Below are 27,644 nucleotides of genomic sequence, written 5' to 3'. Positions count from 1 at the left end.
TCCAAAAGAAGCACTAATCACTAATCCTGACTAAATTTATCCCATCATGCCATTCCAACAGGCTTCAGGCTGTCAGGGATAATTCAGTACATTTGGAGTATCAAGCAAAGCTCCAACATTCCTCCCTGCTCCTGGTACTGCAAGTTACCCTTCAAACCCAAATTTAACCCAGTCCACAAAAACCACAAGAAAGCAAATGTCCAGGTGAGATCTACCAACACTCACCGTAAACCAAAGTGACAGCAAATACAATTTAACCAAACACTCATCTATTTAAAATCAGTTTGACAAACAAGCCTAGTCCTTCACTAATTTTCTTTTTCAATTGAGATCACTGAAAAATCGTTTTAGTGCCAGCCGGCAAAACTCTGGTGAAGCTATTAAATATTATTCAAAGGGTCCTGATTATACTAATGATAGGCCTATATGAAAGGCTTTTGAGAAAGTTCTGAGAAATTAACATCTCACCAACAGATGCAAAAATGTCCACTTGAGATTTTGTTGGTCCCTGGAACGAGGATCTGGCATTCAGTGACAGAAGACAATGAAATACTGCCAATATTAAACCTAAAACTGCAGTCCAGCTGGATAATGGCTCACGCTACACAATTCAGCAATGTGACCTGGCCATTTAATCTAACAGCTTAAAGACTTAAAATGGCCGGAATTCTACTCATTTGGATCACATGCTTGTAAAACCTATGGTAAGGGGGTGACGGTGGTCACAACTGTATTGCTGTAAACCTCTATGGTGCCTGAGTTTCGCCTGTGTGGACTTTGGACCTGTTTGGGTCAATACAGAAATGACATGCACAGAAAAAAAAAAAAATCAAGCAGGGGACACAACTCCCGACAAACAGGTGCTGGTATTTTACCATGTCAAATTAACTAGCAAGGTCTTTTGTAGTAAATCATTAAACAGTCAACAGAGAAGTGAGGTTACAGTGTGATTTTAGAACTGCTATCCTAATTTGGTTGTGCTGAGATTAGTCCCAGTCCCTCCCTCTCCCTCTCCCTCTCCCTCTCCCTCTCCCTCTCCCTACCATTTTAGATGGTAGCTCATATCACACACCTAACAAGGTCAGTTTGGGCCTAGATGGACAGGAAAATGATGAGCAATAGTGTGTGTTTCTATGATGATTGGAGGAACTTGACACAATATGTTGACTTTCAAGCACCCTCATTTTACCAAATGAACACAGCCATGAGCAACTTTGGACATTAAGTACACTTGAAATAATACAGCTTACACTCTCTGGTTCAATCCATACAGTAGCTGCATGTCAAATACATGTATGAATTTCATTATGGATTTAAATCTGACATTTGTCGCATATCATCTCCTCTCCCTCCCCATCTTTCATTTTAATCTCCAACATCAGAAAAATGCTGTAAAAATACATTTTAAAACAAGAAAAATGCACTGCAACACACGGTGTAAGCAGTGGATGTGGTTTCAGGACAGTCAGCACTTTGTGTTGGTTAGATGTTTTGACTGACTAGTGTTTGTCCATTTCAAAGTGTTATTTCAGTGGTTAGTTCCAAGATGTGTTAAAACAAAATTAGATCAAATGAGGGATCAAATTCAGTTTAGAAATAATTTAGAAGTTAAATGTGTTTACATGGCAAATTAGACTTATCTAAGTGATACAAATTTGCTTGCATTAGCTGATGACAATTGAATGATAGCAGCTTGTAAAATTAACAGCTTAACTGGTCTAGACCACTATTCCAGACAGTGACAGTTTGTGCAGACACACAGAGTAATATTTAGATAGCATTTTAACTTCACTAGCCATCATCACTTGTATCATCACCTTAACCTAACCTGTTGGCTAGCTAGCTTGACTTACACTAGGTAGCTTTCACCATCTCAGTCTTTTCTCACTGCACTGAAATCAAAGACTCTGTTGGATTATTTACCTTGGTTATAAGCAGAGGTTCTCGATGCTCCCGTCCCCCTCTGAGTGTAAACCCCCATGGTGCACCTCCAGAAAGTAGCACATCCACCAGCCTCCATCCCTCATCATCTCTGGTCCTCTGATCCAGATCTCCTGATCTTTCCATCACATACCGAATGCTCTCTCCTTCCATATAGTGTGGATCATTTCTACAACCCCCAGCATCCATGGTGCTGTTAAGAATGAGAAGGTAAAGAAAAAAACAACAAAACATTATCATTAAACTTGTCTACTGGACGTATAACAACTTACCGGAGTAGTAAGTAAGTAAGTTCATCTTGACCAAATGGGAGTGAATGTAAAATGTGTTTTACTGCAAGTAGTAGCCTACTAGATAAACTAGTAGCTCAGAACACATAAATTGGACTGTAATTTCATATACAACTTCAACAGTCTGTAGCTCAAGTTCTTGATTGGCTGATATAGGGAGAAAATAATTATCTTGTATGATGGATTTGTCCCAGGAAAGTGGGCAGTCCACTCATCTTTAGTATTTTTATGCTTGCCAGCAGGCCATCTACATTTTGATCCCTCTATCTGCTAGAAGTCACTAAGTGACTAAGTGGATTTTTATTAGGTCCTTGTTGAGCTGCGTATTTTATCAATTATAAACAGCTCTCTGGCCAGCCTTGATCTATCAACCCTCAATAACTATAGAAACATCTCTAAACTACCATTTTTAATCAAAAGTTTTAGAGAAAGTGGTTTTTAAACAACTGATTTTTTTTTTTAAACAGCAATAGTCTATTTGAGAAATTTCAGTCAGGTTTTAGTGCTTTACATAGTACAGAGACAGTGCTTCTTAAAGTAACTAACGACCTTTTAACAGCAAATACAGGAGATTACTTAATTTTGATCTTTTTCGATCTCAGCATGGCTTTTGATACTGTTGATCACCCAATTTTAATTGAAAATCATAAGCGCTGGGTGGGTATCACTGTCTCAGCTCTAGACTAGTTCAACTCCTATACCTTTCTGATAGTACCTTCTCAATAACCATAGGCAACTCCTCATCCTCCTTAACTAATATTACATGTGGTGTGTTGCAAGGCTCAATTTCTGGTCTTCTCATTGTACATGCTCCCACTCCGCCACATAATCCATTAAGCACAACATTTTGTTTCACTGCTACACTTATGACACCCAGCTACATCTCCCACTGAAACCTGACGATCCAAACAGCCTTGACACACTACAATTGCCTCTGCGATATTAAGTGCTGGATGTCCTAGAACTTTGTACAGCTCAATGATAGTAAATAGGAAATATTTTCTTTCAGCCCTCCCAGCGGCAGAAGTATCAGTCTAAGCAAGCTAGGAAACATATCCGCCAATATCAAACCAGCGGTCAGAAACCTGCCGGGTAGTTTTTGACAATGACTTGACTTTTGAGCAATATCAAAAATCGAGGGGGTTTTATCCTTTGCGGATTTGGAGGAGGTGTTCCATGCTTTTATATCATCTTGTTCAGACTACTGTAACTCCCTTTACACAGGCCTCAGTCATAAATCAATCTCTCATCTTCAGCATGCTGCAACTAGGATCTTAAGTGGTGCTAAATGAAGAGACCATTTTACCCCTATTTTAGCATCTTTAAACTGGATGCCAGTCAGTTTTAGAATTGATTTCAAGATTTTACTGATCATTTTTAAAGCTCAGCATGTTCTGGCCCCTGGCTATATTGCTGATCTTTTAACCCCTCATTAACCTGAGTGTGACCTGAGATCCTCAGGCTACTGGCTACCGAGGACTACTGACTGTTCAACGATCTAGAGTCAAGACCAAAGCTGACTGAGAATTTGCCATTGGAGACCCTGTGGAACCTCCTGCCTAACGAACTTAGAAAAGCCAAATCAGCGTCATCTTTTAAATCTCTGCTTAAGACTCACTTTTCTAGACTGGCATTTATGCAAATGTTTCATTTTCATTTTTCCTTTTGTTTTTATGTAAAGCACTTTGTAAAGCCTGTTTTTAGATAACTGCTGTATAAATAAGTGTATTAATAATATTTATATTATTATTATTAGACTACCACCACAATTACAATGAATGCATAATTCCTCACCTACACAAATACATGCATAAAATACCTACATAAAATAATACACTACATCTTTATCATGAAAGCCTTAAAATAATAATACTGTACAGCATATTAAAAAATGGCAGCGCCATTACAATAGCTTATAAACCCTAAAACGTTGGATGTCCTGTTTACTAACATGACTTTGGTCATAGCCGATTTGGTCATAGCCGATTTGAAGCATTAGAAAATAGATACTGATTTTAGATGTCAAACCTTAGGTCACTGCATTGGGATGCTGTTGACATTTAAATAAGCTATCTGACAGTAAAAATATGTAAGAGATTTAGTTTTCCAGGATCATTAAGTGATGAACTGTTGTAAACTCACCACCCCCTCATTACGAATACGCCTGTATACTTTTAATATTCCTAGGATATTAATATTGAATGCTATTTCAATATCACTCAATTTAAGAATTATGCGTTTTGCCTTTGGTTTAGGACAGCCCGGTGAACATCTATTGATATGAAAGTCTTTCTTCTAAAGCCCAAAACCAGGGATTTGAGACTAGAAGCTGTGATGTCATCAGGATGTAAAGTCTGGAGCTGGACCAGAGACAGGCTTCTAACTAGACGAGAGAATTGTTCATGGTCATAAATATTTAGATTTGTCTGTAGAAAAATAGACCATTGGGTGACATAAACTCTGAATTTGAATGGTATTCAACTTCAAGATAAAGTGAACGCGTGAATGCCCAACATAAACCAACTTTACCAGTCAACAAAGCTTTGTTCCCCCATGTTTAGAGCTTCCAAATGCACTCGCTATATCACTGGGACATCTCTACCGCTGAGTACACACCTGTTGTCACACTCCAGACAAGCTAGCGTAATGCTCTTATGTGTGAGAGAAACACATAATGTCGAGCAGCACAATGTTAACCATGTTAAACCAGGCTAAGTTAATTCTTGACAGTCTTAAATGAACAGCTCAGTCGTAGCATGAAACACACTTTCTTGAAAAAATTAACTATTCGGTCCAGTAAGGTCCACAGTTTATTCAATGAACGCTAACTAGCAACCTTACACATCAAAATAAAGCATAAAAAGCGCGAATGAGCTAATCTTACCTGGGAATTCAACTTCTTGATAAACCGGTGGACAAGATTGCTTCGTCGGGTTGGCACGCAGCTATCTTCCAAGTTCGTGTTACACATACTTCATTATATTTTTTTCCCCAAGTCTGTCGCTTTCGCCAAAATTACTCGCCAGTTCTATGAAAACTTTCGTGTAACGAGTTGGTAGTTTTCCTTTTCTTTTAAACGCAGCCGTTTAGTCTGTAGCCTAACGTTACTTCATGATACCAACCCGACGACACAAACACACACGAGAGTTTCAATTAGCTAAGCTGGCTAGCTCCATCCATAGACGATAACAAGTGTAGCAAAGGTAAAGCGCAAGCGTGCCATCTGCTGTTAGCAAAGTGGCTACATTTCACTGTGACAAATTGCTTTATAACTTCTGACAAGATGGTTATTTTTTTAACATCCAAAGCTTAAACTTGGGTCGGTATATAAAATATAATAACGTGTGCAGTATTTCGTAATTATTAACTTGCTAAAGATAAACTGAGAGTTTCGAACTGAGCACGTACGTTTCCATGACAACGTAGCAACTTAAGGGTCGGTAGAGGGGCCAAGCGTAACCTAAACGTATTCGCGGAAGTCTTTGAGTGAAACGTCACCAACTTAAACACTTCCACCAAACCTAGCTTCCACCAAACTATCTGACGGTTGACGTTTAAAATTAATACTTTTCAACATTAGACACAAGAATGTTAAAAAACTGGGGAACATGGCTAGGTTTGGAAAACGAAAATGATCAAGTTACACAGGAAAGCAAGTCTATCGTTGATGTTAATGAAGACAAGAGTCATGAAGTAAACAAACCGACTGTTGTTGCTGATGATGAACAGAGCAGTGTTGCGAGAGATGTCCAACCTCCTCAGCTTCTCCAAAAAGCAAAGGGATTCGGTGGTAACTTCACTTTTTATTTATAAGCTTGATAGTGAGATACATGTGTTATTGTTTATGTGATAAAGTTGTTATGCTTATGATCATGTTTGCTGGCTAACACCCAGGGAAAGAACGTGTTGTCAGTTAGCAACAAATGTGCTAACCTAACTTTAGTTCGAGAGGATCGTACATGATTTACAATGTTGATAGTTAATGACATGTTGCTTCTCAACAGGTTACATTTATAACTTTGCCAGTAGTGCCTCGAAGAAAATATCCGACTCTGTCGTTGAGACTGCACAAACCATAAAGAAAACTGTGGAGGAGGGGAAGATTGATGGAATCATTGATAAGGTAAATAGCCTTTACGGTATTTTAAAAAAATATATATATATATATAAATGCCTCCCTTCTTTATATTGAAATAGTTTCAGTAACATGTTTTCCTCCCTTAGACCATTTTGGGTGATTTCCAGAAAGAGCAAGAAAGGTTTGTTCAGGAGAAAAATGCAAAAAAGAGTGGTGAGTAGCAACTTTATTTTTGTATTGTTGTAGATATGTTGAATCTATCTGGTTTTGCTGTCTCTACCCTTAATTAACTCGTTGGTCATTCAGAATTCATCAAGATAATGCTTCATTCCAAGGTGTACAAAAACATCTAGCTATAAATGAATACATCAGAAACATCTAGACATTAGTACATTAACTACAGTCCAGTTTTTATTATCCCTAGATACTGCTGTACCACCATGGGTTGGTTATAATGAAGAGGAGACCATACAGCAACAGATTTTAGCTCTTTCAGCAGTGAGTACCCACAGAAATATTTCATATCAAAAAATGTTCTTTGATGCATAACATAGTTTCTTTGCTCACTACTCACTGCACCTCTACCTTACAATTTTAAAATTTCACTTCAGTTGATTGCTTTGCTTATTTGCAGGACAAACGCAATTTTTTGCGGGACCCTCCTGCTGGTGTGCAGTTTCACTTTGACTTTGAGCAAATGTACCCAATCGCGTTGGTGATGTTGGAGGAAGATGAGCTCCTCAGGAAGATGCGCTTCCATCTAGTCCCCAAACAGTGAGAATGAATGTTTTGTCACTGTTTTGTCCTACCTCTCCATCATGTGCATCCCTGTGTAAGATTACGTTTATTAAGAATACATTTATTTTAGGTATTTATGTGGTGCTTGAAGGGATGTAGTCTATCCATAGAATCATTCCACCGTAGAGATGACTGCACACTCATGTATGTCATTCTTCTCAGGGTAAAAGAGGACGTCTTCTGGAAAAATTACTTCTACCGTGTCTCCTTGATAAAACAGTCGGCTCAGCTCACAGCTCTAGCAGCGCAACAAGCTGCTGAGAGGAGGGAGGGGGAGAAACATGCTTCCAGTCCTGAAGATGTTCCTCAAACAGGTATAATCTGCTAACTAGAATAAAATTAGATGGGCCCTGTGTCTAATTTTAATATATTCTTGTCTCTGACAGTTCATAGCTTCAACACAAAACCATAGATATACCATTGTGACCAAGATAAGGGTGGATTTTCCCTTTTAATACTGTATGATAAACCAAAAAGCACTTTGTCTCAATGCTATTTTACCTATGGTTTTGCAACATAATCTATTTAACAGCCTTTGTAGCCTGTATTAGCCAATGTTATGTTTTTCTTTCATTTGACTGAAGATAGTGCATCGTATTTAAAAAACAGTCGTAGTAAAACATGATGAGGAAGAGGTCTAGTATTAATGTCATACAGAAAGTATGAATATGATGTTATTTTTCCATTGCATGATACTTTAAAGATAATATCACAAAATAATTTTGCAGAAATAGTACAGCGGAAAACTCCCCCTGCCATCATCAGTGCCAAACCTAAGCCCAATGAGGTAAGATACCTGATTCCAGCTTTTATCCATTCTAACATTAGAAATTCAATTTGAATACAACATTCTCTGTTCATTGCGAAACCAGTGGTCGGACAAAAAAAGAAAGAAAAGAGATCGTAGTTACAATCTGATGTCTTTCTTCCTGTTATGGCAGGATGAAGAAGAGATCTCCACCAGCCCAGGCGTGTCTGAATTTGTGAGCGATGCCTTTGACTCTTGTAAGATAAACGAGGAGGATCTGCGTAAAGAAATGGAGCAGCTGGTTCTGGACAAGAGGGAACAACCTAACACACATGCGGGTAGGTTTTAGAGGCCTCAGACAAGTCTTTCTGTTGAACTAGGTTACCATGTACTCAGGTGTGGTTCTCACAGTTCCATGAGTGACAAAACATCGGGTTTTTCAGAGGAGACTCCAGACTGGGAGAGGGAGTTGCAGCAGGAGCTTCAGGAGTACGAGGTGGTGGCTGATAATGAGAACCGTGATGACAACTGGGACAAGGAGATCGAAGAGATGCTGCAGGATGACAGCTAGAGTACCTCAGTTATATACAGACCCCTCCAGCCTTAACTCCTGAAGGACAGGAAGACCAGAAACAACACCTACCAACAGGTTTTTATCTCCCCACTGTAATGATGCATTTTAACATTGGTCTGATATTTCAGGACTAATAACTGTCAAGAATCTTAAAGAGAAATACAACTGAACATCAGCATTGAAATGTGTTATTCATGTGCCTTAACATAGTTTATGTTTCATTAGTAAATATTCTGTATTGCCTCCTGGAGCAAAACAGAGGGGAGAAATTGTCCTGCACCCCAAATCTGTGATGTCATACTGATGCACTGCTCCATTGAAATGGAATATGAAAAGTTGACAGTCCCCAGGATTATTTTCTTGGGATGAGGATACATCTGGCACAAATGGCCTTACTATGATATAAACCTCATTTGAATTTAAAAGTCCAGACAAAAATCTGTGAATCTACATCCCATCCATTGAAAATGGAGCAGCTTCAGACTATGCACAAGTATGGAATCACAGACCAGAGGCTTTGATGTCTGCTTCCGGCCTTACTGATTGGGCCGCTGTAGGAATAATGTGAATTGTGAATCAAATTATATTTTCCTAGAGGATTTCATGCAAGTCATTTGACCTGTATAGTGTTTTCTGGAGCAAAGTTTATCCTATTTCTGAGCCGAATATGTTTTATAGATGGAAATGATGTGCTAGCTGATTCTGTTGAAAACGTCTGAAGGCCAATTCTGATATCACTCCTAAATTCTGTAGACTGTATTGTAGATGATTATATACCTATAATGGACCAAAGGGACTTAGGTTGTGTTTTGTCAACAATCATAAAACGGAATCAGCTGTATCTTCTCCATATGCACACATACAGATGGTGATATAATGTACTGTATGGGGACATTTCAGTCCACACCAGCTTTGCCTTTTTCTTGTATGAACCAGAATTTATACAGGAAACCCACTCAAAAAAAAAATCCACTGCCTTCATTGTTTATACTTATTTGTATACACAAACTGCATCATACTGCCACATTTGATTGAACTTTAATGTTTGTCATTCATATCTAAAAGTGTATTTTCTTTTTTTCATGTTAAAGCACATTAGTGCATCTACATGTTATGTTTGCATATGGGGTGTAGTGGTTGGATACAAAGTTATATCACAGACAAAAAGTGTATAATAGACTATTCTTCCCTATTAGGAAAGCCTTTCATTTCTAAATACCTCTCAGGCTGATTCAAGGATCTGTCTCATTTCTGTAGTGAAAAATCATATTTAGAATTAGGTAATAAACATGCCTTTTGTCAATATGTAACGCTTTCAGACACATTACTAAATGTTTACTAAACTTTCACAAATTGGCCAGTCCACTTCCTTCATCACTGAAGTGCTGTGAGTGGACGGTGAAGAATTAAAGAAAACACAGCAGGTTTCTGACAATATGACAAACTGAGCCGGTGCATTCGGTACACATGATACTACCAGCAGAGTACAAAGGACAACTGCCCACTGGGTTACTCTTTAGTGCTGAGCTTGGCAGGAAAACATACCTATTTGTCTTTATCCATCTAGTCATTTTATTTTGTTGCATGGAAACATCTCAGGCATTGTAACGGTAAACTGAACAAAACGTTATCCTCTGTAGGTAATGTTATACACCGCTTGCAATGCTGTCATGCTGTTTATTTCATGATACACAGTATAGAATAGTCGAGCTCCTAACATTCACACTTCTGAGACGTATTGTACAGAATAAATCATACATGAAATGTTTCTTTGAAGTTGTACAAAAGTGTTAATAGGAAGAGGCTTCAGTATTTCAAAATGTAGATCAATCATGATATACAAAAGAAATTACAAAAGGAAAAAAAAATGAGTCAGTTGTATAGAGAAAATCTATTTCAAACACTATTTTGGTTCAAACAATACCATTCTTATAAAATGTACATACTGTGCAAGATGATGAACATAAAATACACATAGAATGCCAATTTATGATATATTCTTTGCGCAGTGGCGTGTCCAAGGCATTGTTAAGTGTGTGTGCGTTTGTGACAATGTTATTAAAAAAAAAAAAAAAGTACCATTCTGAGTAGCTGGAAGTACCACTCACAGTTCAACTTTTTTAAAGAAAAAATATTCTTCTTGCTCTGCTACTATTTCAAGCACTTGCTATTTTATCCTCAATAGCTTAAATTATCAGTGTTTAATTCCACTGTTTTTTGCAGTCACAGTAAATAAGCTAGTAGTTCACAAATGTCATATGTGGTTGTCACTGGCCCAAGCTTCTTTGTAGGGCTATTCATATTGAATGGCCAGCAATTTGATTAGACAGAGCAAGAGTATAAAATACTAGACTGTTTTATAATCTTACAACCCAGTCCTGTCGCAAAAGTGACTAAGCCTTAAATTGTCATTTGCAACGAGAATTTCAAGTCATTTTATCAAATAATTGCAGCAGTGTGACTACCTGGTGGTGATGATGAGGTCACCCACCTGATTAGCACAAATTTGTTACTAAATAAATAGACAAATTTAAGAAGGAAAACAGTGATTTATATGCCCCTGCTTTTACCCAACTCCAAGTAAATTCTGATGTCGGGATCACACTTAATTCATAATACATTAATGTAAACTATGTGCAGAGTTCTACACAAGGATCCCAACATAAATTGCCGTTGCAACTTTGATTCAATGACATGTTTTCATCACAGAAACTTCACAGAGAGGTAGTAAAAATGGTGAAAAACAATACTTGATGTAGCGTCTGCACGCATTGCACAAGTAGAATAAATCTGACGTATGCAACACCTGCACTGCAATGCCATGCATATGCAACGGCATGATGTAGTGACAGATTCTCTCATCTCAAATGAACTTCCATCCGAGAGTAAGGCATTCAATGTAAGTGTGATCCCGGCTTTGGGAACCAATGGGTTGAACAGTCAGATTACACCCAGAAGAAGCCTGGACACGCCGCTGTAAACTGAGGGAATACTTTACATGAAATAGACCATAATACAGCTTTCATGTCGAGTCAATCCACCGTCGTTTCACTACAGATTCCAGTAGTGCATTACATATTGCAGTGGGTAAAATTCAATTGCCAAATATTTTGTGCTTAAAACTACGGTCCATTTTTGAGTTCATCTTCAGTGCAATGTTAAAGAAACAGGCAAGACGAAACATAAGTCTTTGGTTTTGTCAATGTAATACTTTTGACTTCCCTTTACAATATAGCCTATGCCTGCATTGCTTGCTAACAGTTTAGTTTTGGTCAGACCACATTTGAAAATCAAATCAAAAGCAAGCAGCTCAGTGAATACAGTATCTTGGTGTGGATTAGGAAACAGCAGAAACCCTCATTATGCTGCATTTCTTCCTTGTTAACAGCTGACGTCATCTTGCGCTTGGTGTGGATATGTTAAGAGATAAAGACCAAACTGAAGTACAGAAAAATAACTCGGTAGGAAATACCCAAAAGTGCTACATTGTGTGTTTCAGAGAAAAGTAGAAAAGAAAGGCAGAGTTGTGGAACACAGATGCACAGGAACACCGTTTGTGTGTTTGTGAGTTTGTGTGTGCTCAAGGGTTGGAGTTGGTATAGGCTACATACAGCAGAGTAGCTGGCAGATGAAGGCGTGTGGCAAACAGATGATGAAGACCATGTTTATGTCAGTCCAATTTCCTCCAGTACGCTGCGCGGGGTCTCTGCCTCCTGTGGAGGGGAGAGGAAGCACAGCTCGTCAGGAAAGAGCCTTCATTCATGCTTGTTCACTGCGCAGTCACACAACACCACCTTTTAACTACTGTAATGTCACCCGCACCTTCACTAACATTAACAACCATTCAGTGGAGCAGTTCCATAAAGATTACGTCAACCCATGAGTCTGCCAGCTTTATGCAGCTAGTCCATTAGTTAACCCTCAAAACTAGCCAGAGCAATATTACATTGTTATTGGAAATGAAGAATAAAAAATATAAAATTCAGACAGATGAGCTCTTGACTGTAGGTCTAGATCACATTGAGCTAAATGCTATTAACTAATTATTTGATGTATATTATTTTAGATTTTCACTGAACGTGTTATACAGTGGCTATGGATGATAATGTAAACATCTAAATATACAGAAAAACATCAGGGCTGTTAAAGCACAGCCTCTTATTCCTTGCTTCATGTTGATTTTCTTGAACAAAATGGCATAAAGAAAGAGAAGCACTTACTTTGGCATCCTAAAACAAGGTTCAGCACAAAGTAAAGACAGGAGTTACATCAGACCAGAGTGAAAAGAGGAGAAAACAATCCACTTCTACATGGTGTTGACTTAACTTTCAGTTCATTTTCAGTGCAAAATGTTCTTAATTCTCAACCCAGAACTTGAAACAAGGGCTATACATTATTCACCAATTACAGACTTTCACTCTTGGGGAATACTTTACAGTAATAAATACTTAATGAATCCCTTGTCACCTATTTTGTAGGTTAAACAAATTAATTTGCAAAGCAAATGGAGATGAGCACAATTCAATTGTCAGGGTATTGGATTGGTTTTCCATACTGCACTTCTGACAAATTCATCTGACTTTAAAGAAAAAACGTAAAAATGAAGTCAGTCAGTCAGAAGATTTTCTGTCTGGAAAGTACTAAAAGTCAGCCTGAACTTCAAAGGCATCACATGTGGAAAAAACACCACAAACATAGAGACACTTTGTGTGCTTAATTGTCAAGGAATTTTAAACAATTTATTGATTACCTATATACTTTGACAGAGATCAATTGATAACATACTTCAATTTATCATAATGTAGACCTATTAATGCAACCTTTTATTATTAGTCAGACACACTTGAACAATTACATACCATGTAAAAACATTGTAAGTGCTTACTCAGTGTGCATTTGTTATAGCTAAAGATATTGCAAGGCTACCGATTTCAACTTTGTCTTAATGTCTATTATAAGTATGACATAAAGCCAAAGGAGCCATACTTCTTGATTAATCAGTGCAAATAGTGAACCTATATATTACTTTAACATTAATCTCACAAATACCACTTACCTTGAAAGTGGTCTTTTCTCTACATAGTTAAAAAGGAAATCATCAGGGTCTATAAATAATTTAAATGATTTAAAAATAACTCCACAACTCCACTTATTACTGGAAAGATGTTAAAAATAATAGCGTTTAAGTCCATTAGCCTGTAGTATGGCCTGAACAATGATTGGTTTGGATTTTCATATTAATACCACAAACTCCTTTAAAGTAATAGAAAGGACAATTAAACAAGAAATTGACATACATATGATTTGACGTAAGAAGATACATACAAAATCAAAAATGGAAATCCACAAGAGACATGACAAGGGAGGGAAGACGTGTCCTCTATCAAAATGTATTGCATTCACTTCCCTCCTATGGCTGATTTAATGTGAATTTGGAAAAAGAAAATCAATTCCAAGACCAGTGAGGGAACCAAGCAAAATATGAAATATAAAACTGAAGGGAATGAACACCTCCTGGCCATAATAATCAATTAAATATGGAAGTCATCAGCCTGGAATCTGTTTAAGTAAAATCAAAATGAGATTTAGATGATCATAACTTTTGATCTGAACTGTGTTACTAACACATGCATCTGTTACTTTCTTTTTTAAATGTTTTTAAACGGAAATGATGTAATGTTTCATCTTTAACAGTCACATAGACATTCTGCACCTGCACTACCACCTGTGCAAAAGGGGGCACACTGTTCCCACATACTTTGAGTGGCAATAGTTCAGATGAACAGAATAAGAAATACAGATTTTTGAGAACACACATCATAACAAAATAGTTTGACCTTTTGAATAATACAATTTGTCTTCAGTTTGACATTAACGAATATAGTATGAACGGTCTAGTTTAGGCCTAAACTTTAAGCCAGTGGTTTTCAATCACATGCTGTCGTGACCCAACAGTATGTAGGTTTTCACTCCAACCAAACATTACAGCAGCTGATTTCACTGATTAGCACACCTTCAACCAGAGAGGAGGGACTAATCAGTGAAATCAGCTGCTGTAGTGTTTGGTTGGAATAAAAACCTGGAGACTCTTGGCTCACAATGGCACATGATAGAAAACCGCTGCTTTATAGTGAGACAATAAATAGAGGTGTTCAGTTGAGGCGATGAAACCAACAGTGAAGTGGACCAGTGATAGGCATGTAACAATATGACGCCACAAAATATATCATGACACAATAGAAATCACATCTTGGCGCTGAGAAAAGTTTCCTTTAACTATGTTAAAGAAGAAATCCAACTTGTTCATCATGGGCAAAGTTGTTTAGTTTTCAATTTACAGCCAATATTGTGACAATATTGTGTCATGAGGGTCATATATCGAATTGAATAGTGAGCTGAGCGTATTGTTACACCCCCAAACCAATGACAATGTGATGCAGGTGCTTAGAGGGCAGAGAGAAAGGTGCCAGGCACTGAGGAGCTCAGCATGCAGGGTGGATAGCAGCAGCAGCAGCAGCAGCGATGGCAGCCAATCAGAACACAGGCACATTAAAGTACTCATGACGGGGCTGGGGGAGAGAAATGCACACAGCTTAGAAAACACTACAGCATTAAGTCACAACAGCCACCTCACTCAGCCACTTCTTCACAGGACATGCAGGAGACAGAGCAGCAGGCAAGGTATCACTTAGTACTGTGACCCAGATAAACTACTCTGACCGCGGTTTCCACACTTTCTATTAAAGTGTCCTTTAATTCTGATTCAGCCTTTGTTTCCTTTTCATTGCTTTAGTAAGTCAGAGCATATTTATCTAACTGTGGGCATACAGTCAAGGTATTGCTAATCCAAACAGCCACTTTGGGATTCAACCTGAAATGAAATCATATGGAACATCTGGTAGTGTGGACAATGTCAATGAAATGTTACACATAGAAGGGAAACACAGAGACATACAGACTAGGACTAGGCTTTGTTTTCAATACAAACATCTAGTGTCAGCTGTAGAGGAATGGTTACTGTTGACAAGAGACCGGGAACGAATGGCAAACTATACAGTGTCTTGATGAGTAGGGACTGAGACGCTACAAACACACTGATAAGTAAAAAGACTGTGACTAGTTCTGACTAGTGGGCTCTAGTGGTACAGCAGGCCTAAATCCACAGACACAGAGTATTCACCTCAGTGGCTCTAATTCTGGAAAAGACCAGAGGATTCAGAGGCCATATTTGGGACCAGCACACCTGCGAGGCAAACATTTTATAAGGACAAAAATGAACATGATGATGCACCACTGGTCAACTCAAAATCTCTCATCAGCCTACAGCACCTACACATCTACAGTATGAGCTCAGAGACCTGGAGATTAACCGTGCACCACCACAATAAAAAGTCCCTCTGTGGAAGAAAGTCCATACTCCTCAATCTATGTCTGATCTCTGAGTTGAGCTGAGCTGGAAATCTTCTGAGGCACCATTACTCCAGTAGAATATCTGTTTGCTTGCACTAAAATAATGACCAGCTCCTGAGAAAACTTTCATTAAAGGCTTATTAAAATAGTTTCATCCAAATCCCCTGTGGTATGTCTTCCATGTAATTATTGCACCATGCACTATTAATACCTTAAAGCCCAAAGCACTAATTCCAAATGCACCCTAACTCAACCCCTGTATTATTTTCACCCTGCAGTTCCTTTGTATCCACTGACCCGTATGCATGTTAGGGTTTCTGAAAAAGGGAACTTTATTTTGTCCCCCTCTATGAAATCAGGGGGAGGACGATGGATGGGGCTGTTTATTTGCTCGTTCGTTCCACCTGCCATCTTTCTCACAAACATCTCAGACACCATTGATTGGACTTTGACGAAACCTAGGGAAATTACCCATCTCACCACCGCGTTCTACCGTTTTCATTGATTGGCCTGATTACAAAATTACCCTGATAAGGGAGCAGCTACAATTACAGGTCAAAACAAGGTGACATATTTGTAACTGATTGGCCCAGAAGGGTACTGCATCATTCATAGAGAATGATTTCATTTCATCTCTGTGCACAGCAAGAGATTATTTAACCAATCAAACAATTGTTTTAATTTACTTCACAGCTCTAGTATCAAATCGTTGGCCCAGGTTTGAAGGGTGGGGGGAGATGGCTTTGTGCTAATCTGTGTAATGATGAACTACAGTATAGAGCTCAAGGAATGTCATTTCAAACTGAGAACAAAAACAAAACTTTCACATATTCCTAAACATTAGTTTTGCTTTGACACTTACAAGTCACATATAATGCTCACTGAGATTTCTTAAAAAAAGAAAATGATCAACTTCTACCAAAACATTCAAAATCATATCTTGGTAATCTATAAATATCATATCTTGGTAATCTATAAATAAGTAGCTAATAGAATAGAAAAAAAATGCATTTTAGGTCAAATAACACCATGTACAATGGGGAATTGACATCAGAGTTAATGTAAAATACTGTTGTTACTCTGAGATCCTTTTCCACAATACAAAACAACATCATCACTCTAAGCAATTTGATTCAGTGCTGTTAGTAAAACAATCTAGTATAATTTGAAAAGACCGGCTAGTCTTCACACAGGCAGCATAGCTCTTTCACTTATCTGTGAAAATAGGTATGAACTGTTTCAAAATATCTCTGAAGTTAGAATTCCATTTCAGTGTAAGAATAAAACATCTTTATGCATGAAACAAGATGAATTCTTATGTATTAAAATGTTGAAATAGTTCTGCAAAGTTAAAACGAAATGCCAACAACTGCAATCAAATTAAAAAGATCAAATGTTCTATGCTGCCTGTTTGTGAAATTGAGTATATTCAGACATGACCTAAACAATCCAGTTTGGGCTCATGTCTGGTTATGACCCTTATGTTATTGTCATCCGTTTCCCACTCAGCATTATGAGACAGACATACTGACAGAAGAACATGCAGTTAAACGAACACGGCACGCAGTGGAAACCCATGCTGACTGACTGACTGCATCAGTCCAGTATTTACCAAATGCCCAGATGGAGGCATGGACTCTAGGCCCTTTACAAGATCTCCTCATTTGGCAAACTTCCCCAGTCTTCACTCTGGCTCTATAAATACAGAATTGAGCCAATCAGAGACCTCTCTCTCTCTCCAGGTAAATGTGGAATTGGCATTCACGATCTTGTGGCTCTGACTTCATTCTTCCACAGTGAGAATATAACCAAAATGACACAAAATTCACAACACATGGAAATGAAGCCAGAAATTAGTTAACATTGCATTTTATAAAGCATACAGTAAAGAGTGACCTGAAGAATTTTAAGCATGTTAGGATCACAGTACAGTACATTCTGTACAGTACAGCTACCTGTTGGTCCTGCTGAATGTAAATCAATGGGCTGCTACAATTATGGATTGTAGTCTTGGCTGGACAGCAAATGCCACATTGCTAATGGTTTTGGGCCATATTCTGATTTCCTTATGCTCCACACCTTTATTGCACACGCAGGCACAATTTCAAAGTGGGTTGTCCAAAGCTTGCACATTTTTTAAACTTTGGTGCCCTCATGCTTTTCCTTATATGTTTCCTGTCCATATTAACGGGTAGCATGACTAAGGTAATTTCATTACTGTAATTTCATTACAAATATGATCAATATGATTCAAGCCTAACCTCTTATTGTTGATTATGTTTATGTTTATCTGTGCCCAGGTAAAATAGCTTTGTTCTACAGCCTTTGTCCTCTAGTGTCGAGCACCAAATCCCTCTTTTTAAAACTTGGTTGCGTTGGACATGTTTAGTGATTGGGGCTGACACCAAAACCTGACGTTTACCATTGATGTTTTAGGTAGTTAAAAAATGTTCTATCAAACTCCATTGTAGCTGCGCTGGAAATATTGATGTGATGACACATCGTATACGTTTGGCTTATCCGAATAACAAAATGGCACAGAAATGCACAGGTACTTTGCCAATAGCTGTTTTTTTAACAGTGTTGAAGTGTTTTAGGGTGGATTTTTCCTTTAATTCATGTACAGTTCACATTAGCTTTCTCCACTGGATGCTAATAGGTTTTCAGCAGTGGCCTGATTTTGCTTCCCAGAACTCAGTAGGAGTGGCTTTTTGGCTCACTAATTGACTAAATGTTGAGCAAACAAAGCCAGCCGAACTCACCAACCTGCTAGACTAATGTACAATACCTAACCACACTGCTGAAGGACCTATGCATATTTTGGCCCATCTATATTTAACATTCCAAATTACTTTTACCAATTCATTTACCAAGCCAATTCTTTCAAAAATAATAACAATGCAATTTCACAGGTCTGTTTTAACATATTCAACATTTATCATTGACTCTACAGCATATTGAGAAAGCATGAAGGCCACAGGGTAAAGGAACCTAAATTATGATATTTTCAAGCTTTGGGTTTTGATATAGCATAACATATCCTTGATTTTCCATCTTGCTGGATCCAAGTGCCTCTAAAACCCAGACTTAAGCCTAAAGACTTAAGACCAAGTGGTTGCATAAGGAGTTAGAAGTGTGAGAATAGCAAAAGCAAGTAAAACTTGAAGTGAGACAGAACTGCTGTTGCACTGCAGCTGGATGATCACAGCTGTGGTGTTGTGATCAATATGTCAGTGTGCTGCTGAATAGAACGTTTATGGTCAGAATCACAACTGCAGTGACACCGTGGTTTTGCTACTGTAATTATGCTCCCTCTGTGGAATGCTCATCTAGGCCAGGATTGTTTGTGTGGTCTCAATGCAGACAATGAGGCTTTGTTTCTGGGTTGCAAGTCTGTCTCCCCTTACTGCAGCCATCAACCAAATCCTGAAAGAATCTAAAGAATGTGTGAATACCTAAAGTGGAGAACCACTTAGTTTAAGAGTCTGTATATGCTATTCTTATTGCCTCGCAAAGTTCAATCAATAATTAGGAACTTGAACTACTCTTTCAATGCAAGAAAACCAGAGAACTAAGACTCTAATGTGTGATATCACACTGAACTGTAGCCTCTAGGTGTTTCATTGACAATGAAAGGGAGAATAACTTTGTTTGACTCACACAATGAATGTGTTTATATTATAGTTGTGCTATCAATCTATAATCCATAACCAAATCACACACTAGCACCCACCTTTTCCCGCTTCCTAATTCATTCTCTATGGAGGTATACTGTATAAGAGACTTACAGTGAAACTCATTAATACAGACTTAACTGAATAATAGGGTATAAGTAATAAAATACTTGGAAACTTTCAATTCAATTCAGTGATATTCCCTAGGGTTTCAGACATCTGCCATGGAGGATTAAGCCTGACCAGCTAACTACTGCGGCTTTTCATTACCTCCTCATAAGTCTACTTGAGATATAATATTATCTCAATACATACTCATATGGCCAGCACTGAAGTGGTTTGATTCTGAGCATAGCATTATTTTTTATTGACATTGCCAAACAGTTTAGGCCCTTTATGAATGGCTCTAAGGATGCAAATTAAGGAGAAAATATGCTCTGTTGTTGCAGACCACTGAGTATCATTCTTGCTTGTGCCATAAAATATTTATGTTAGACATGCTGCTAATAGCAGGTTATTAGTTAGTGTCTAAGATTATATCTACATGATTTAATGGATTATTAGAGATATGAGGGTTGAAGTCAATGTGAGGGAGAAAAACACACCAGCAACTTCAATATCGATGGTATGTTCATGCCACTGAAGATATTTCTGTTGCTGGTGTGTTGTTTCTGCTGGCGTTAGCATTGTGCTGGTGAGTCTACTTCTAAGGCTACTGCTCTAATACTACACCAAGGGTTATTTGGCTTTCCACCAACTGTACCTGCAAACAGGCGCATCTGAAAGTCTATATTCTGTGAATCACAAGAGTAAAGAATACACAGGCATGGAGAGAAATATGTCAGCTGAAATCAGGCTCAAGATCAGGCAAACTAAATGGATAGACAACAAAGGGCTACAAAACCAACAAAGAACATGACAACAAATGGGGTGTAGAACATTTGGCCAATGTAAAGCTATAGCAATCAACAGAGAACTTCATGCAGCTCACATAATGAAATTGAAGATTGGAACGTTCACGTGGCGTCCAACCATGACAAGTGTGAGAAAATGTAAAAAGGACACACCGGATGCACTAGTAATCCCAAACTATTAATAAAGTTGTTATTAAAAAGACGGGTTCACTCAGTTGGGATGGATGCATGCAGACTGTGCATATCAAAACTCTCTAACCAGAGGTGTAAAGGAACTAGTTACATCTACTCTAGTTAATGTGCTTGAGTTCATTTTTATAGTTTACATTATTTTTCATGTATTTGTAAAAGTATATATTTCTTTGAGTGATTGTAAAATATTCACCACTACTTTACTTGAGTACATTTTATTTCTAGACATATGAATTGTAAGTGCAATTAGATTTGACACAAGTCAGTCTAGAATTTACTTGCTATAACCCACACTGTTGCTGTGTAAGCTAAAAAAGGAACCATTACTAAACCTTGGGCTGACAGACAATAAAATTACTTGCAAGGACCATGCCAAATCAGGTAAATCAGTCATTTCTGGGGAAGGTTTTTGGAACATGCACAAAATCTTAAAGAATTTAGCTTTAAAGTAACATACTTTACTTACTTACTTTTCTAGATAAGTACTCTTACTCTGATTTGAGTAAAATGTAACTGAAGAAGCAATACTTTTTAAGTGAAATAAATCAGTGCTCTTGGACTTGGAGAGAGGGAGAGTGTGAGGGAGAGAGAGAGGGAATAAAAATGCAGAACCATTAGAATGAAAACTATTATTCCCAGTTTGATTTAGCTAGGTGCCTTACCTCCTGTAGCAGGTCGGCCTGCTCAATGGCCTTCAGTACATTCTTTTTGGATGTTTCTTGAGCTTCCCCACCCAGCAGGAATTCATCCAGAATGAAGTAGGCCTTCTCAAAGTTGAAAATAATGTCCAACTCACAAACCTGTTTAGCAGAAAAGACACAACACTTGTTATGACTGAATACGAGCTTATGTCTCGGCTCAATGGGTGGCAAACATATCATTAACCTAGATACACAAAATATAAAAAGAGTAAGAAGGATAAGGAGAAAGCAGAAACGTACACTGCCAAAGTATTTATCCAGCAGCTCCACATATCTGTGGATGATCTCCAGTGTAATGAGCTCGTTATCCTGGTCCTCTATGGCACAGCAGAAATACAGGCTGGCGTATCTGCAACAGAATGACAAACCAGCCAACTTCAGCTTGACAATACAAATCACAACTACTAGACCAAACAATTTACTGTGAAAACTGTAAAGTCAATATAACAAAGCAAGAAGAGCTGACTTTATGCATTTTTACCACTAAGATGAGAGTTCCAAGTGATATACTGTCTCCCAGCTCATTTTAAAAGTGCTGAGAGAGCGCTTCTCTGTAATTAAGTATTGCTGTTTACAGCATGCAGAGTATTCATTTAAGAGCTAGAGGCCGGATGCAGAGCACTGTATCAGTTCAGCCTCATTCTGCCATGGTTCCTTATCCCTGATAATCCCTGAGGCACTCTTTAAGCAAGTAATGATTGGCTGGTAATGTAGTCAGTCAGTTGATTCTGCAGAAACCAGGGGGCAATGAGGGCACAGCAGGTTGGAGGAGGACAAGCCGAAAATAATTGAACCAGTCTCAATGTTTCCAGAATCGACAGGATTGAAACATGTTTGCCTTATCAATTCCCGTTTTTCCCTGCACATTTTTTAATTCTGTTTCACTCCATTCCTGCCTTGTCTGCTGTGTGTGAGTGAATGCAAGGTGTAGCGAGGTTCCAGGAGGAATGTGCGTTCAGTTCTTTGTGGCACGGCAGAGAAGCAGCAGTTTCCTTGTAGCTGAAGCATACAGCAGTCCAGCAAGAATGGCAAACTTTTTAAGTCAATACAGAAGTCTTGGTAGAGTCAGTTTCTCTGTTGGCCTTTACTGGCTGGCTGCAGTACAACCCGAAACTCCACCTATTTCAAAATAAGTCAGTGGTATTCAACTGCCTTGACTATGTCTACATTGTGTGCCTGAATTCAAAATGAATTAAATGAGGATTGTGTTATGTGTCTTTATGTCATAATGTCTAAGTTTTTTCAAATCAATTAAAAATTAGAAGGATCTGTTCCAAACAAAGATGTTACTGTAAAAAGTATGTAGAATATGATGTGTAGGCCAGGACATCTCTGCAGCACAACAATATTTAATTTAAAATGGTATTTTGACACATATTTCACCTTTAACAAATCCTGCGATTTGAAAATTGCAGTAGGCCATATTGCGATTTCGATAAAATTTTGGTTAATTGTTCAGCCCTAGTCAATAAGTATTCAGCCCCTTTGCAGTGACAGTCCATACTGAGATAAAGTGCACCGACATTCTTTTGAATGCTCTTGAGATGTCTCTACAACTTGATTGAAGTCTACCTGTGGCAAATTCAACTGATTGCACAAGTGTTAGAACAAAACACATATCTATACAAGGTCTAACAGATGGCAGTGCATGTCAGAGCAGAAACTACATCACTATCACCAGAAATGTCTGTAGAATTCAGAGACAGAATTGGGAGGCGGCATAGATCTGGGGAAGGGTATAATACAATTTCTAAAATGTTGGGAGTTCACAGGAGCACAACAGGCTCCATCATTAGGAAATGGAACAAAAATTACCTGTAAAGCAACACAGTCAGCTCTGTTATTAGCTTCATAGCTGTACTTCTGAGGCGAGCTACTATTTAAAATAAACCAAGTTGCATGTCAGACAGCTGCTTAACAGTGATCAGCCAGTTAGCTGACAGATGGCCAAAGGACTTTCTACAATCTGGATTGCTCAGACATTCAGGTTTCTAGCGAGGCTGCCCCTCTGTGCTGGACAGACATCTACGCCGTTGGTTCTGGTCCAGCAGAACATTTCACTGCGTCATCTCACATCGTTTCATTTTACATCCTAAGAAATAAGAGGATGGAGCCTAAACATTAAACAGTGTGAACTACTGTTGTGGCCCATTGCCACACAGTCAACTGTTATCACATAAACACACACACACACACACACACACACACGCACACATGCACACACACACTCTTCTCTCTCTCTCTGCTGTAAAACTATCAAAATAAAGCAAAAATGCCAAAAAATAATTTTAAACAAGCATATAGGAAGTCCTTCTCAAAGGTCCATATAGGCTAAATCATATGGACCAAGAGCAGTTATTTTGAATGTAGATCAATCTCTTGATACCAAATATTGACAAAACCTCTAGATTATATATACTGTAAATGCATGACCTCATATTGGATCAGTATGAAAATAATTACTGATGCATTCTTGTCTTTACCTATGCATATTTATAGGGCTACATAATAAATTATAGAAATTTTCAACTAATTTGATCAAAATCTTGTCATTTTCACATTGATTCCATTGATTCCCAAAGTTTCAAAATATTTTGGAAAAAGTTTTTTTGTTTTTGTGGAGTACGAAATCTCTGTCTCCATTAATCTTGGGCGATGAACAAAACAAACACAAGTGTGTTCATAAATTATTAGCCATTATCATTTCACTTCCAATTTCTTGACAATAATGGTCACTTATCTGATCACCAATATACTAATATGATGTGATAAATTCTGGAAAATAATTGCTACATTGAATAACCTTTTTTTTTTTTCGTATTTGTGGATGGACAGTGGGCTAATTTAAGCCAGTTCAGTTACCTGGTTACCTTGGAACACTTCCCACCTTGGAATTTCTGTCATGCTGTTATAACTGAAGGCATACATAAATAAGCAGGTTAAAATGTAAGATAACTTAAAGGATAAGGCTGGTGTTTTTTAATGCATTGCTTACCGTCAACAAATCCTATGAAAATAACAAAATCAGCAATTATTTTGTTTTGCCAACAAGTCTCGTCCATGTTGCTGGTGCGCAATGAAGCCATATCCCAGCAGCCATAGAACTCCATTGTATTAAAAAAACGATTAAAAACACGTCAAAGAGCCATGCCGTTGCTCTGGGCAGCATATTTCATCATCGCGATGCACCGGGCCAGCCGACTTTTTTCTCGAACAACTTAATAAGCCGGCTGTAAACACTTTGCGATCGCAGGAAAGTAGTTCCGTAGCACCGAAAATAGTCCCCGGTGTAATGAAGAATTTGTTCCCATTTGAATTTGATTTGGTAATAACTACAACAGCCTGACTTTTTGTGGTAATAGTTAGCGAGTTTTAAAATTTAAACTATGTCTTTGTGAGTTGTATTTCAAGGTTTTTAGCTTACAATTGGAGCCAATTACTTCCGGGTTGACGGCTAAAAACGGTACGTGGGAAGTCAGAAAGTAACCGGAGTAGAGCAAACGCATTGTTGATTTTGTTATTTTCATAGGATTTGTTGACGGTAAGCAATGCATTAAAAAACACCCGCCTTATCCTTTAAGACCTATTTTATCTATGTTTGTGAATCAAAATGCAGAATTGATAGATCATACACTCTGTGTGTCTGTGGGTTCAGTCTAGTTGTGTAATGGAGAAAGGTCTCTGACTGGTCAGCACCTCAGGTGCTGTGCTTAGCTGTCCCGGTTTGGGTCACCAATACCCTGCCTACCCATCCGTTGGCACGGCAACAGGGGATAATGAGGCAAGAGTAATGCTCTTTTTTTGTTGTAGTGGGAGTACATTGATGTTGCCTTCAACTCTTTTATAACCTCCTAACTTGATTCTGCAACTGAGCCACGCCTTGCATGAATGATAGGTCTATGAATTGCCCAGGGAAGTGTGAAAAATATATTCGGTGTGCATTCAACCAGCAAACATTTTGTGCATAAACTAGTGCAGATTCTACTGACCTCTTATATACAATCTTGAGGTCCCTCCACTCTAAAAAGCTGCACATTTTGGGCTTTCGAGCCAGGACTGTCTGCACCAGCTCTCGGGTGATCTTCTTTTTCTCCTTATCAGACAAGGGCACGTACCATTTCTGAAGCCTGAGCTTGCCTTGCCGGCTGAATAAAAGCATGAACTGCATCTGAAAAAAGAAAAGAAAAAAGAGATGAGACAAAATTGGGGGGGGGGGGGGGGGGAAGAAGAGCTGTGAAACACAATGAGGAGTGAGGGAAGGGGAGGGTCAGATAGGGAATCAGAGACAGCTACAGAAAAAGACATTGAGAGTGTACAAAAGAACATGTCTAATCACGTTATATGGCATCTGATATGACCCAGATGTAGGCACTGACAGTCACTTATTCTGACAACAAGGTGAACCAAACTCAGGAATTTGATACATCTGAGAGATACACATGAAATGACCAAGATGTAGACGCTATTAAGGGACACTGATAGTCCACGAAAAGTCAATTTGATTTGGAATGCAATGCCTATCGATAAGTTATTTGTGTATGAACTGCTGCCAAGTGTAACTCAGCCTTCCCCAAGTTAGAACGCATGTTCAGGATAAGTAGCATGCCGTTTCACTCACTTGTTTCAAATCCGACCTGAATAACGGTTGATCCAGGGCAACAAAACGTTTCGCATGTTTTCATTTCACAATACAACGAGACCAGAGATGACAGCCATCAAAGCCAGTTCAGTTCCCCACTGAAACGTTACTGCCAAAGAGAGATCTGACTGACTGAAACCATCATCACCTCGCCTGTCAACACAGCCTAACGGAAGTAACACCGTTATTCAGCGGTTATACGTTAGCCCGGTCAGCCAATACTTGGTCGGTTTGGATACGACATGAGACGAGCGTGGCTGTACATTGTAATTCAAAGGCAATGAAAAATACATGCTCAAAAGTACTTACCTTGAATAACAAAACTGTATTCTCCCTCTGAAGAAATTAAGCACCCAACACCAGCCCGACACACACGGTCAGTCGGCTTTCATCTTCTGATTGGCCAATGAAGCACATACAAGATTGCTCATTGGCTAGTGCGTGTCTTAGTGCCCGCCTTACTGACACTTTAACTTGATATGTTGGGTGTGATTGGCTGTTGTATACATCAATCAAAACTGAGAACTGAGCATAAATGAAACTGTATGAATGTATCCGGAATGTTTGAAATAGAGGCATAACAACCACGGATGACATTTTAGTATTATCACAATAAAAAAAAAAAAAGTCTTAAAAGTAGTAGTTCAGAAAAGACCAGGCCACGGTAGCGTATCAGTTATCAGTGACATGGCCCTCTAGCGGAGTCTATGTAAAAACAAAGCCTGTCTTTTGCCTAGCAGACTATAGTCTGCAGCAGGAGGTAGCCTATCATACAAGCTCTTTGGGCCAGACAGGAGTTTGCAGCCTCTATTTAAAAACAGATAGATAGATACATATATAGATAGATGAGCATGTAAACCCATTCAAGCGGAATAGGGTCAGCCAAAAGTAAAAGAACTTTATTAGGCTACAGTAAAATGCAAAGAGGTTAAGAAATTGAGTAATACACCTTACCAATTACTCAGCCTAGTTACAGGAAATTTAGTATTTAGCAATTTTTAATTTTTAATTTTTAGCAATTTAGTATTACTCTAGTAAATATCTGTGCAGTTTGATTAGAAAGCTCATTGTCTCTTGTTCTGTCTCTGGACCTCTTTTCTCTCTGTTTTTCTACTGCATTCTCACATTTTTCTAACTTGTACAATAGACACTCACACCCCCCCCCCCAGTGCTTTCTTTGTAGAGGGCACCAAGCCATTTTTGACTGGAAAATAGCAGTTTTAAGACTCAGTGAGGGCAACACTCACTGTAATGGTGTGAGCTGCTTTGTGTGGTACAGTTTTGATCCACTCATGTATTAGAAAGCAAGGACAGCACTGATCACGACAAACATTTTGATTGTAAGTGACCATGTGTGGCATCTGTGGCAGTGGCAAACAGTCTCACATGATGTTTCAAACTCTAAATCAAATATTAATGTGGGATCATATCTGGTTACTGAGAATTGGATCTGAGCCTTTGCGTAGACCACGTCCAACATGGTACCCATGCTATTCAGTGATGTTGATGGGTGAGGGCAATGTCACAACCTTGAAGGGTGTGGGACAGGCTACAGGGTTCCTAAATGGTAAAAAACTTGAAAAGGAAAAAATAGTAGTAAGGGAAAGCGCTTGCTTGCAAAAGATGAACTCTTTATTAAAGCCAAAAAGTCATATAAACAATAGATGCGTAGAATTGCACTGGAA

General features: G+C 38.5%; 3 protein-coding genes across 6 annotated transcripts in view; 1 reads left to right on the top strand and 2 right to left on the bottom strand.

The window, feature by feature from the left end:
* shroom2a (shroom family member 2a) overlaps positions 1–5,357 on the bottom strand; it is a 36,600-nt gene extending 31,243 nt beyond the window's left edge. Inside the window, 2 exon segments of the mRNA XM_071512876.1 lie at positions 1,924–2,134; positions 5,116–5,357. Coding sequence (XP_071368977.1) covers positions 1,924–2,130 — 207 coding nt within the window. The 5' untranslated portion in view covers positions 2,131–2,134; positions 5,116–5,357.
* Positions 5,358–5,729: 372 nt separating this feature from the next.
* On the top strand, positions 5,730–12,006 carry LOC139638503 (synapse-associated protein 1-like). Its single transcript, XM_071512654.1, has 9 exons — positions 5,730–6,021; positions 6,236–6,354; positions 6,456–6,522; positions 6,734–6,807; positions 6,944–7,083; positions 7,270–7,421; positions 7,836–7,894; positions 8,049–8,193; positions 8,299–12,006. Exons 1-9 carry the CDS (start codon positions 5,820–5,822, stop codon positions 8,424–8,426), a joined length of 1,086 nt encoding a protein of 361 aa, XP_071368755.1. The 5' UTR covers positions 5,730–5,819; the 3' UTR covers positions 8,427–12,006.
* Positions 12,007–12,037: 31 nt separating this feature from the next.
* Positions 12,038–26,324, bottom strand: LOC139638513 (AP-1 complex subunit sigma-2). Of its 4 annotated transcripts, XM_071512672.1 has the most exons (6): positions 26,269–26,324; positions 25,310–25,488; positions 21,561–21,669; positions 21,282–21,419; positions 12,650–12,658; positions 12,092–12,142 (listed from the first exon to the last, which is right to left on the bottom strand). In XM_071512672.1, exons 2-6 carry the CDS (start codon positions 25,486–25,488, stop codon positions 12,095–12,097), a joined length of 483 nt encoding a protein of 160 aa, XP_071368773.1. In that variant the 5' UTR covers positions 26,269–26,324; the 3' UTR covers positions 12,092–12,094. The 4 variants fall into 4 exon arrangements, with proteins under 4 accessions (XP_071368767.1, XP_071368774.1, XP_071368773.1 ...); XM_071512666.1 differs by lacking the exon at positions 12,650–12,658 and having other exon boundaries at positions 12,038–12,142; XM_071512671.1 differs by lacking the exons at positions 12,092–12,142; positions 12,650–12,658 and adding an exon at positions 14,555–14,998.
* Positions 26,325–27,644: the final 1,320 nt, after the last annotated feature.

This window comes from Centroberyx affinis, unplaced genomic scaffold (assembly GCF_046629955.1).
Source record: "Centroberyx affinis isolate AG114_WGS23_722 - 3 ecotype Tasmania unplaced genomic scaffold, CSIRO-AGI_Caff_v1 ptg000278l_1, whole genome shotgun sequence".
Taxonomy (NCBI): domain Eukaryota; kingdom Metazoa; phylum Chordata; class Actinopteri; order Beryciformes; family Berycidae; genus Centroberyx; species Centroberyx affinis.
This window is presented reverse-complemented; position numbering and strand designations above follow the sequence as displayed.

What these genes read in the sequence shown, in the direction of transcription:
- LOC139638503 (XM_071512654.1), top strand. Translation starts at nt 5,820, where the DNA reads ATGTTAAAAAACTGGGGAACATGGCTAGGTTTGGAAAACGAAAATGAT. An exon ending in AAAAGCAAAGGGATTCGGTG is followed by an intron (nt 6,022 to 6,235) that starts GTAACTTCACTT and finishes GCTTCTCAACAG; the next exon opens with GTTACATTTATAACTTTGCC. An exon ending in AGATTTTAGCTCTTTCAGCA is followed by an intron (nt 6,808 to 6,943) that starts GTGAGTACCCAC and finishes GCTTATTTGCAG; the next exon opens with GACAAACGCAATTTTTTGCG.
- LOC139638513 (XM_071512672.1), bottom strand. Translation starts at nt 25,488, where the DNA reads ATGCAGTTCATGCTTTTATTCAGCCGGCAAGGCAAGCTCAGGCTTCAG. An exon ending in CTCAAGATTGTATATAAGAG is followed by an intron (nt 21,670 to 25,309) that starts GTCAGTAGAATC and finishes ATTCTGTTGCAG; the next exon opens with ATACGCCAGCCTGTATTTCT. An exon ending in TGGATAAATACTTTGGCAGT is followed by an intron (nt 21,420 to 21,560) that starts GTACGTTTCTGC and finishes TCTGCTAAACAG; the next exon opens with GTTTGTGAGTTGGACATTAT.